General features: G+C 37.2%; 3 protein-coding genes across 4 annotated transcripts; all 3 read left to right on the top strand.

Annotated features, from left to right (window-relative positions):
* Positions 1–39: 39 nt before the first annotated feature.
* Positions 40–1,560, top strand: LOC125203113. The gene is made up of 2 exons (XM_048101399.1): positions 40–220; positions 296–1,560. The coding sequence occupies exon 2, from the start codon at positions 372–374 to the stop codon at positions 1,470–1,472; it is 1,101 nt and encodes a 366-aa protein (XP_047957356.1). The 5' UTR covers positions 40–220; positions 296–371; the 3' UTR covers positions 1,473–1,560.
* A 1,962-nt stretch (positions 1,561–3,522) lies between these two features.
* LOC125204789 lies at positions 3,523–6,306 on the top strand. Of its 2 annotated transcripts, XM_048103522.1 has the most exons (3): positions 3,523–4,833; positions 4,918–5,561; positions 5,650–5,856. In XM_048103522.1, the coding sequence occupies exons 1-3, from the start codon at positions 3,587–3,589 to the stop codon at positions 5,706–5,708; spliced, it is 1,950 nt and encodes a 649-aa protein (XP_047959479.1). In that variant the 5' UTR covers positions 3,523–3,586; the 3' UTR covers positions 5,709–5,856. The 2 variants fall into 2 exon arrangements, with proteins under 2 accessions (XP_047959479.1, XP_047959478.1); XM_048103521.1 differs by having other exon boundaries at positions 4,918–6,306.
* A 1,993-nt stretch (positions 6,307–8,299) lies between these two features.
* Positions 8,300–10,486, top strand: LOC125208122. Its single transcript, XM_048107679.1, has 2 exons — positions 8,300–9,114; positions 9,205–10,486. The coding sequence occupies exons 1-2, from the start codon at positions 8,351–8,353 to the stop codon at positions 10,358–10,360; spliced, it is 1,920 nt and encodes a 639-aa protein (XP_047963636.1). The 5' UTR covers positions 8,300–8,350; the 3' UTR covers positions 10,361–10,486.
* The last annotated feature ends 1,453 nt before the right edge of the window (positions 10,487–11,939 follow it).

Here is an 11,939-nt window from a genome sequence, read left to right as displayed (position 1 = left end):
ATGAAAAATGTGCTACTTTGCCTCAAAGCTTCAAAAGGGAAGACCACCATCACTCTCTCTCTTTATCATTTGAAGTCCCTTTTGAATATCTCAAATTCAACTACAAATGTGATGTGTGCAACACAATTTTGGTAGCCAATTATTGGATATATCATTGCCAAATCTGCAGATTTATTGTCCACGTCAAGTGCGCCTTCAACAAGCCGCCTCCTCGCAATCTGTATGTTTTTATTACAACATTTATTCATTATTAGATCATCCTTTTTCTTAGTTACTATGTTTTCATGTCCAACAGTGATATTGGGAGAGACATAATCCGTCTTCCTCTTCCAACGAATGAGGTGGCCGAGGAGCTAATTGCACCTTTTGTGATGAGACAAAGAGGAGGAGAAACATTGATACCACCCATCATCATCCCTGCTGCTGCTACTGATGAGTTGATGAAGGTGAAATATGAGTTCCTTCATCACCAACATCAACTCACTTTGTTCTCATCTAGCGATCCAAGCCAAGAAGAAGAAGAAGAAGAAGAAGAAGAAGAAAATGAGGAGAATTATGGAGTGAGATCAGAATTGATATGTGATGGGTGCATCACTCCTATATCATCATCATCAAACTACTTTATGAGCTGCAGTGAATGCAACTACAACCTTCACTTGGCTTGCTTTCACTTGCCACCTCAACTCTCCCCACTTCCACTCCACCAACGTGCTGATCACCAGCTAGTCCTCCAATCTTTGGACAAACACCAACCTTGGGAGAGGCTATCTTGCATTGTGTGTGGGTATGAAACAAATGGGCTGTTTTACACTTGTACAAAGTGCTACTTCGTAGTTGATATCAAGTGCGCTTGTATGCCGGATACCATACTTCACGCAGCTCACCCGCAGCATCTCCTCAAATACGTGACTCCGTCGGAACCAGGCATAGAGCTCGACTTATGGCACTTGTCGTGTGCTGGTTGTTACAACAACGACAACATGTTTCTTCATAATTATTACAGGTGCAGCAACAGCTCATGTGATTTCATCCTGCACATTGAATGCGCTGTTTTGCCGGCATCGGTCAGCAGCCGTAGATGGGACGAGCACCACCCACTGCTGCTGACGTACGACGCCACTCTCAATCGTCCTGGCGATTTCTACTGCGACCAATGCGAAACACAAATGAATCCCAGGAGTTGGATGTATCACTGCCGCGCCTGCGATGTATCCTTCCATCCTAAATGCTTCCCAACTACATCCGGCTGGCTTAGAAACATCAAGTTTGGGCAGGAATATGATGTGAATGCAGAAACCCATCCACACACTCTCACCTTTCAACTTCTCACCACAAAACGCCGCTGCGATATTTGTGATCGGGATATGCATGAACAAGAAGGATTTTACTGTGCATTATGCAACTTCTTCATTTGTTTCCACGACTGCGGTGAAAGAATGATCGATAATGGTGACATCGAGGCCGTCGAATAAATGATGATAGAGATGTTGTGTACCTCTTTCCATTGTACTTTTATATTTATGCTCTTTTTATTTGATTAAGAATTACTGAGTTAGTAGATCGTAGATCTCACTTTTATATGAAGTATTAGTTTTATAATTTATTTGAGTGAAATAATTTAGTTTAATGATAGATCTGCTTAGTGAAATAATGATAGATCTCGAAATACCGATGGAACATTTTTTTTACTGTGGAGGGAGTAGTATATCATTTCTTATACATTAAATATCAGAAAAAAGAAAAAAATAAACCCATAAAATGAATGTAAAATGAAATTTAATTTTCCTATTATGTCCCCAATATGTATTTAGTCTAAGGACTAATTTATTATACTTTCATCTTATAGTATTATTATTATTATTATTATAAATTTGTATGCTTATTGAAATTGATCTTTTTTATGTGTATTAATTGTTTAAATCTAATCCTCTTACTAGTCATTGTAAAATATCATGAAATATTGTTGTCTTCATTCTCTAAGAAAAGCATACTTTGAATAATTGGGCCAAATGGATAAGGTTTTCTCTTGGTAGGATTTTAAGTATGTGACCTAAATCACCCATGACTAAGTAGTGTCCTGTGATTTCAAACAAAGTTTTGTGTATGATAGGAGAGTGGGAACGAGACATTGGAAGAACTTCAAGAACTATTTGACGAGCTCTTTGAAAGTATCTCGGTCATCTACACCCCCAACGTGCTCCTCACCATCGTCCTCAGCCTCAGGCAACGAGGCCTATGGCGTATCCAGTAAATGGAACTCAAAAGAAGCTGAGGCTTCCCATTTTGAAGGATTTTGCTTAGGGAACCTCTATATATTTAAGGAAGATTTAAATCCATAACAACAATGATCTGATTAGATCTCTCTTGTAACATGGTTGTATTTGTCTTCTTATATTTCCTCAAGTTTCTATTTTGTTATTTTTGGGCTCACAATTCACAATTCTAACTACAATTCCTTATATCTGTTTATTTGTTGATTCGGTCATTCTCGTATAGTCTCATGTCATGAGGTGCCTACTCTTTTTTGTATAATTGCCGGCAGGCCCTCCAACTTTACAAGTGGCCTAGATTCAGCCCACAAATATCGTACTACATGACAGTTTCACCACATTTGTCTATATCTTATTGCATTCTCCACCCCCACTTTGCAACTTATGTTTGTACTAACTTTTCTCTTATCAAATCCAGATTCAACTATCTTGTTCTACATTATCAACTTATGTTTGTACTAACTTTCCGGGACTGATTCGAAAGAAGTTTGTTCATAGCTCAATTCAATAGCAAATGAGCCGAACTTGATCTCTACTATATACTACTTGGTTTGTGAGCTTGTTAATCGAGCACGTTCGTGAGACTTCAATCAAGTTCGTACACGACCTCTCAGTCGAACTTTTGACCAGTCGAGTTTGAATAACACGTTGATCAAAAACACATTTGAAATAATTTTGGAAATGTTTTGGAAAAGATAACTATAGATATGAAAAAGCTAAATCAAAAGAGAATGACACAGATTATTTATGTTTAGTTTGATATCAATTGATTATAAGAAATAATATTACAATGGGGTATAGCATAATCCTTTTAAAATTTTCCTCTAATGAATGTTATGGATTTATACCAAAAGCTAACGAAGAAGGAGAAAGAAAAAAGAAAAGAAATTCTTTATTTTTCAAAGTTTTAAACATTATAAAAGTATAATTATATTTGAAAAGCAAAAGACAAAGGGTATGTGCACATGCTAGACTAATTTTAAAGTTTTGGAAAATACCAAAATTCAACCAAAATTTATAACATTAAAGACCAATATCTGAAAATGAAGTTGAGTTATTAGAATATGTGCATTGATATGCCAATAGTTATCACTCGAAGTAAAATCAAACGTTAAAAAAGAAAAGAAAAAGAAAAAGAAAAAGAAAAAGGAAAAGGAAAAGGAAAAGGAAAAGAAGATTGATTGAATGAATTACTAGTTTGTTATTTATGTGATTTGGTAACAAAGAGTCTCTATATATAGAGAAATGTGTGATTTGTGTAGACAGCCAAACACAGATACAGAGTGAAAGGAAACCAAAAAAAAAAGAAAGAAAAAATGAGTGAGAAAGGAAAGGAGATAGTAGTATTTGAGAAGGAAATACAAAAAGAAAAAATGAGAGAGAAAGGGAAGGGGATAGAGGGGGATGAGAGGGAGATGGTGGATCACTGGAGCCACGAGCATCCACTTAGTTTGGTGGATGCTCGTGGAGGAGAATACTGTTACGGCTGTGAAGTGCGGTTTGGCAGTGGAGAGAGAGCTTATGGATGCAGCATGGAGGGATGCGAGTATGAAAAGCTGTTACACGAAGAATGTGCAGCGATGGCGAGAGAGATACGGCATCCATTGCACCAGTACCCTCAGGCTCAGCACATCCTCATCCAACAACACCAGCCTAAATATGCCATATGTTACATCTGTAGACAGAGAATTCGGTCCATTCTCTACAGTTGTAGCTTCCGTGGTTATGGTGATGAGCAAATGGCCAACATCGATATCATACAGCATCATCCAAGTCATCCCGACCATGAGTTGAAGTTGTTGCAGAGAAGGTCCACCTTTGAGTGCAATGCTTGCGGCACCATACACAGCGGGAGTTGGTACGTGTGCACCACAGATGGCTGTGGATATCGGATCCACCAGAGATGTGCTTCCTTGCCTCAAATTATCAAAAGGGAATACCATCCTCACTCTCTTTCTCTCTCTTATCATCTCCCACAAGAATATACGAATATTAGTATCAGACTTGTGTACAAAATATTTAGGTGTTATATATGCCAGATGAGTATTCTACCCGAGTGTTGGATATATTATTGCCAAATCTGCAGATATATTGTCCACATCACGTGTGCCTTCAATGAGCCACTATGCTGGTTCAAGATGCACCTGAGATGCGCACAAGGGGGCGGCGTGATTGATGATGAGGATCAAAGGTGCAGCGCCATTCATCATCCAAGCCATCCCTGCCATGAATTGAAGTTGTTGAGGAGAAGGTGTTCCTTCAAGTGCGATGCTTGCTGCACCACACGCAAAGAGAGTTCCTCCTACACATGCACCAATGATGATTGCCAGTATTGGATCCATGAAAAATGTGCTTCATTGCCTCAAAGCTTCAAAAGGGAAGACCACCATCACTCTCTCTCTTTATCATTTGAAGTCCCTTTTGAATATCTCATATTCAACTACAAATGTGACGTGTGCAACACATATTTGCTACCCAGCTATTGGATATATCATTGCCAAATTTGCAGATTTATTGTCCACGTCAAATGCGCCTTCAACAAGCCGCCTCCTCGCATCAATCTGTATGTTTTTATTTCTAGATCTACAACATTAATTCATTATTAGATCATCCTTTTTCATAATTTCTACGTTTTCATGTCAAACAGTAATATTGGGAGAGACATAATCCGTCTGCCTGCAAATGAGGTGGCTGAGGAGCTAATTACACCTTTTGTGATGAGAGAAAAAGGAGGAGGAGCATTCATGCCTAATGATGACGGGGATGAGTTGGTGAAGCTAAAATACTATAAGTTCATTCATCACCAACATCAACTCACTTTACTCTCATCTGGCGATCCAAGCCAAGAAGAAGAAGACGAAGAAGACGTGGAGAATTATGGAGTGAGATCAGAATTGATATGTGATGGGTGCATCACTCCTATATCTTCATCAAGTAGTAAATGTTACTACTACATGAGCTGCAGTGAATGCAAATACAATCTTCACGTGGCATGCTTTCACTTGCCACCTAACGTCCAATGTCTTCCAATCCACGACCAGGAACACCCGCTAGTCCTCCAATCTTTGGACAAACACCAACCTTGGGAGATCCAATATTGCAGTGCCTGTGGGTATCCTATGAATGGGTTGTTTTACAGTTGTAGAGAGTGCGAGTTCAAAGTAGATATCAAGTGCGCTTGTATGCCGGATACCATACTTCACGCAGCTCACCCGCAACATCTCCTCAAGTGCGTGGCTAAGGATGACCTACGCAAAGATATCAACTCATCACGCTTGTCATGTGCTGCTGGTTGTAACTGCTACAACGTGATCGATTTCGATTGTTACAGGTGTTGCAGCAGCAGCTCATGCGATTTCATTGTGCACTTTTTCTGCAGTGTGCTGCCTGCGTCGGTCAGCAGTCGTAGATGGGACGAGCGCCACCCACTGCTGCTGACGTACGACGCCACTCTCAATCGTCCTGGCGATTTCTACTGCGACCAATGCGAAGAACAAATGAATCCCAGGAGTTGGATGTATCACTGCCGCAGCTGCGATATATCCTTCCATCCGCATTGCTTTCCAACTACGTCCGGCGTGTATAGAAGCATCAAGTTGGGGCAGGAATATGATGTAATTAATGCAGAAACCCATCTACACCGTCTCACCTATCAACTTCTCACCACAAAACGCCGCTGCGACATTTGTCATCATGATACATATGAAAGGGATGGATTTTACTGTGCATTATGCAACTTCTTCATTTGTCTCTACGACTGCGGTGAAAAAATGATCGAAAATGGTGACATGAAGGCCGTTGATTGATTGAGAGAAAATCATCTGTTTCAGATAATTCGTTTAGTACTATGTCTAGAGACTAGAATGATGATGCTATACCTTAGCTTGCTGTATGTGTGTGTGTGTGTGTGTGTTTAGTTCTCCTCATTTCCATCCCCCCAAAAAAACCCATTGTGATTGAGGTTGTTGGAAGTGGTTTTGAACTGGTTTTTTTTTTCAAAGATAAAAATGTGATTTTACTCAGAATTGTAGTAGCATTGAAAGTGTTGTATATGAAGATCAAATGACAAACTGAAAAACATTAATTAGTTGTGATTAACGTTCTTAGGAGTGGTTTTGAACATGGGTTTTTCCAGTTTTCTTGATGTTAAAAAATGAAAGTATGATATTTCCTCAGTTTGATGATAAAAATGGGATCTTTATTGATGATGAATTGAAGAACTGAAAAACATAAATTTGCTGTGATTTATACTTTTATGAGTGGTTTTAAACTGTTTTTCAACAAGAAAGATCACATTTTTAAGAATTTGTGAAATTCTAGTTCAAATGTTTGAATTCTTTGGTCTTGATTCTTGTTGCAGAGAATATCCAAATTTTTAGATCACTAGTCATTTTTGTGGATTTCCTTTTGTGTAATGTGTTAATGTGTTGGTGAGTAGTTTCTATTCGTCGTTTTTAACTCAAACAAAACTCGCTTCAACATTGAAAGTATAGATTTTTTTTTTGTTTTGTCAAATTTCTTGAATTCTTAAAAATTTTACAAGTGGACTTACCATATGATGTTGTTGGAAAATAGTATTTTCAGTTTAGACACCAACCTGAGGTTTTCTCCTACTTTATTAATTATGCATTAATTCACGCGTCATTTAAAATGTCTTTATTTATTGGGACGGAAGAAGTACAATTACATTGGAAAAGCAAAAGACAAAGGACAAAGAGAAAGAAAAAGAATTGTTGATCGTGAAATAACTTGTTACTTTCATATACAATATTCGGTTTGTGTTCTTAAAAAAGAGAAATCCTCAAAGCATAATTTGTAATGATTGAGAATATATATTTAATCTCGTGAATCGAGAAAAAAAATTATTGTTCCACATGGTAAAATTAGACCCATCACAAAAAAGATAATTACATGAAAAAAACAAATTAAGGCAATGCCAAAGAAAAAAGAGATTTCTTTGACTGAAATGCTTTGGTTTTGTTAAACTCTATTCTTGCCGAGGTTGGAAGTTTTGTATGATTAAAATTGTTTGAAAGATGCGATAGTTTATCAAATTTTTTTCGAAATTAGTCATCACTCAAAGTTAACTTAAACGTTATATGAATATAAGTATTATTGGAAAAGAAAAAGAAAAGGACAAAGAGGAAAGAGTTTGTTTGGGTGAAATAAATTAAAATCCATTCATGATTATGTATTCCAAACTATTTTAGTAACAAAGAGTCTTCATATAATTAAGTCTGTAAAAGAGATAAATTATCTGTTTCAGATCATTGATTCGGTAATCTGTAAGAATATATGATGATACAAATGTATTTTTAATCCAATACAGTTTGGTTCTTCTCTTAAAATCAAGGAAAATGAAACAAGCACATGCATATGTTAGAAGATATTGTCCATGGATGTACAATTTAGTACTATCACTAGTTATCACTCAAATTAAATTAAACTATTAATTATATGGGAAAAGCAAAAGACAAAGAAGAAAGAGCAAAGAGAAAGAAAAAGACAAAGAAGATTGTTGAGTGATTAATTTGTTAGTACTTTGATGTATACTTTGCTGACACAGGAAACTTGGAATACTACATTATATTCCAAAAGAGAAATCACCAAAGCACAAAACATAATAATTGAGAATATATATTTATTCACACAAAAAGAAAGAATTATTAACTCATCAACAAATGGTAATTACATGAAAAAGAGAAAGACAATGCCGAAGCAAAAGGAGATTATTTGAGTCATGAACCTTATTACACAAAAGTATTTGATACATGTCAGTCAAAGTTAAACGTAAACTGTTATGAAAATATAATCAATTATAAAAGCAAAAGACAAAAGAGAAAGAAGATTGTTTGACTGAATTACTTATTTATTATACTTTAATGGAGTACATACTTTTGGTGAGATTGGAAGGATTGTATGATTCTTGCATTTGAAAATGTTCGAAAGAGGAGTAGTATAAATAGTGTTTATATGTATGGTCTAGACACCAACACACAATTAGTGAGATACATATTGAGAAGGGGAAAAAAAGGAAAAACAGTGAGATACAGATATTGAGAAGGAAAAAAAAAAGGAGAATGAGTGAGAAAGGAAAGGAGATAATCGATCATTGGAGCCACGAGCATCCACTTACTCTAGTGGAAATTCGTGAAAGAGATTACTGTTATGGGTGTGAAGAGCTGTTTGGTACCGGAGAGCAAGCTTATGGATGCAGCACCGAGGGATGTCACTACGCAAGATTATTACACGAAGAATGTGCAGCGATTGCGAGGGAGATACGCCATCCATCACACCACCCTCAACACATACTCATCCAACGCCACGAACCGCAATTAGGGACTTGTTGTATATATCAAAGGACTATTTGGAGCATTGGTTACAAATGCTCCATATGTGAATTCCAGATGCACCTGAGATGCGCACAAGGTGGTGGCATGGTCGATGCAACGGGCGATGGTGATTATGATGATAAAAGGCGCAGCATCATACATCATCCAAGTCACCGCGGCCATGAACTGAAGTTGCTGAGGAGAAGTTGTTTGTTCAAGTGCGATGCTTGCTGCACCAGACGCAAAGGGAGTTCCTACACCTGCACCAATGATGCTTGTGAGTATTGGATCCATGAGAAATGTGCTTCATTGCCACAAAGCTTCAAAAGGGAAGACCACCATCACTCCCTCTCTTTATCCTTTCGCGTCCCTTTTGAATATCTCAATTTCAACTACAGATGTGATGTGTGCAACACATATTTGCTGCCCAACTATTGGATATATCATTGCCAAATCTGCAGATTTATAGTCCACGTCAAGTGCGTTTTCAACAAGCAGCCCCGCATCACTGAGTATGATTCATTAATTTCTATGTCATTACTTGTTAGATATATTATCCTCGTGTTAGCTTAATTATTGTCATGTGTTTTTTTGTTTACCAGAAACATTGGGAAAGACATGATTCATCTTCCAACAAATGAAGTGGCCGAGGAACTAGTTACACCGTTTGTGATGAGACAAAGAGGAGGAGAAGTATTGATACCACCCATCATCATCCCTGCTGCTGCTGTTGATGAGCTGGTGAAGGTGAAATATAAGTTCCTTCATCACCAACATCAACTCACTTTAGTCTCATCTGTTGATCGAAGCCAAGAAGAAGAAGAAGACGAGGAGAATTATGGAGTGAGATGGGAATTGATATGTGATGGGTGCATCACTCCAATATCATCATCATCAAACTACTATATGAGTTGCAGTGAATGCAAATACAATCTTCACTTGGCTTGCTTTCACTTGCCACCTCAACTCTCCTCATTTCCACTCCACCACCACGATTATCATCACTCGCTGGACCTCCAATCTTGCAACAAACTTCGACCTTGGGAGATTAAAGAATGCAGTGTGTGTGAGTATGATACGAATGGGCTGTTTTACACTTGCACAGCGTGCGGCTTCAGAGTCGATATCCAATGCGCTAGTATGCCGGATACCATACACCACGCAGCTCACCCGCGACATCTCCTCAAGCATGTGACCAAGTTGGATCTAGACAGATATATCAACCGAAGGCGCTTCTGGTGTGCTGCTGGTTGTGGCCTACACGTAGACTATTATGATTGTTACAGGTGTTGCAGCAGCAGCCCATGTGATTTCATCGTGCACGTTAGATGCGCTTTGCTGCCTGCGTCGGTCAGCAGCCGTAGATGGGACGAGCACCACCCGCTGCTGCTGACGTACAACGCCACTCTCAACCGTCCTGGCGATTTCTACTGCGACCAATGTGAGACACAGATGAATCCTAGGAGCTGGATGTATCACTGCCGCGCCTGCGATATATCCTTCCATCCTAAATGCTTTCAAACTAGATCTGGAAAGTATAGAAACAGGAAGTTGGGGCAGGAATATGTGATCACTGACACAATTCATCCACACCCTCTCATCTTTCAACTTCTCACCACAAAACGCCGCTGCAACATTTGCCGTTGCAATGAGAATGAAAATCAAGGATTTTACTGTGCATTATGCAACTTCTTCATTTGTCTCTACATGTGCGGGTATGACATGATCGAAAATGGGGACATGAAGGCTGTCGATTGAGCGAAATTATCATACTACTATCTAGGATTTTGTTACTTGACGTCCTCTATTAAAACCTTTGTATTTCCCATTTTCACTTATTTTGTTCTAGCGTAATTAAATAGAGTTGTTTTATTTCTTTTTAATTAATCTTCTTCGTACGTAACAGTCGTGTATCTGGTGGTGCCTCCTTCCAATTAGTATACTACTCCCTCTGTCTCCGATTAAGAGTCACACTTTTCCATTTCGGTCCGTCCCCAAGTAAGAGTCACACTTCATTTTTACCATAAATAATATGTAGGTCTCAAATTCCACTAACTCAATTCACTCACATTTTATTATAAAACCAATATAAAAAAATGAGTCCACATTTCACTAACTTTTTCAACCAACTATTCCTTACATTTCTTAAAACTTGTGCCCGGTCAAAGTGTGACTCTTAAAAAGGGACGGATGGAGTATAATTTTAATATTTCATCGACTTTTGGGCTACCATGTCTAGGCCCAAGTATATAAAAACTTGTAAAATCAGGAATTTGGGCTTTATTTTCATGCCATAAATTGGAAGTCCCTTATCCAATTACTCTTTAATAACATCATTTTTTATCTCCGAACTTGAGGACTAATTACGCTTGATTTAATTTGTATTCTTTTGTTGGAGTTTGATGTATCATTTTCTTCAAATTCGACTAATTCACCCGCCATTAGAATTATTTTTCCTAACTCCCCACTAATAATTCTATTCATGTTGGGCTTTGATGCTGGTTTTAATTCTTGCAATTGTTAGAATTTAATGTACCGAGATCATTATGCTGTAATCAACACTTTATTTTGAAATATTTGGAAAAGATAACTATATATATGAGAAAAGCAAAAGCCAAAGAGATTGAATAAAGGAGATTCTTTAAGGAAGGTATTTTTGGGTGGTGCAAGAAATGTGGGTCCACAAATTTATTACACCACATGAAGAATGTGTAGAAATGACTTATTTGTAATTGGCATTATATTTAATTAAGAAGATTATGTGATCTATGGTAGTTGTCTTGTCGAGTTTAATTAAATGATATTTTATGTATTAAGTGGAAAAAGAAAATATTATGTTTATATTAATGTGAGAAGAATTTTTTTCGATAGTTAATATAATTATATTGGAAAAGCAAAAGACAAATTGCAAAGAAGATTGCTTGGGGCGGGTGAATTAGGACATTAGGTTGCCACTTTGATAATGGATTGGAAGTTTTATTTTTATTCCAAAATGTATGAAACATATAACAACTACTATATGCCTATCTAGAGACATGTTCGCTCAATCAAATATCTCATATTTATTTTACATTTGCGCATAATTAAATATCTCATTTTATTTTTACTTTGTATTATTTTTGACAAATGACTCATTACACTAAGTAATTTTATTCACATTTTCTTTATACTCCCTCCCATCCCTGTTAAATAATTCATATTTCTTTTTTTATATATTTATTAATAAATGTCTTATTTCATTTTTACAATTAATAGTAAGTGGACTGCACATTTTATTAATTCATTCTACCCACAGATATTATTAAACTAATGATAAAAGTAACAACAATATTCCACT

This window comes from Salvia hispanica, chromosome 2 (assembly GCF_023119035.1).
Source record: "Salvia hispanica cultivar TCC Black 2014 chromosome 2, UniMelb_Shisp_WGS_1.0, whole genome shotgun sequence".
Classification (NCBI taxonomy): Eukaryota; Viridiplantae; Streptophyta; class Magnoliopsida; order Lamiales; family Lamiaceae; genus Salvia; species Salvia hispanica.
Note: the sequence above shows the minus strand (reverse complement) of the source record. Positions and strands in the feature narration are given on the sequence as shown.

Bases quoted from the DNA above. Each gene is read 5' to 3' on its own strand.
- LOC125203113 (XM_048101399.1), top strand. From the start codon at position 372: ATGAGACAAAGAGGAGGAGAAACATTGATACCACCCATCATCATCCCT.
- LOC125204789 (XM_048103521.1), top strand. From the start codon at position 3,587: ATGAGTGAGAAAGGAAAGGAGATAGTAGTATTTGAGAAGGAAATACAA. The intron at 4,834-4,917 runs GTATGTTTTTAT...CATGTCAAACAG, and splicing joins CCGCCTCCTCGCATCAATCT to TAATATTGGGAGAGACATAA.
- LOC125208122 (XM_048107679.1), top strand. From the start codon at position 8,351: ATGAGTGAGAAAGGAAAGGAGATAATCGATCATTGGAGCCACGAGCAT. The intron at 9,115-9,204 runs GTATGATTCATT...TTTGTTTACCAG, and splicing joins AAGCAGCCCCGCATCACTGA to AAACATTGGGAAAGACATGA.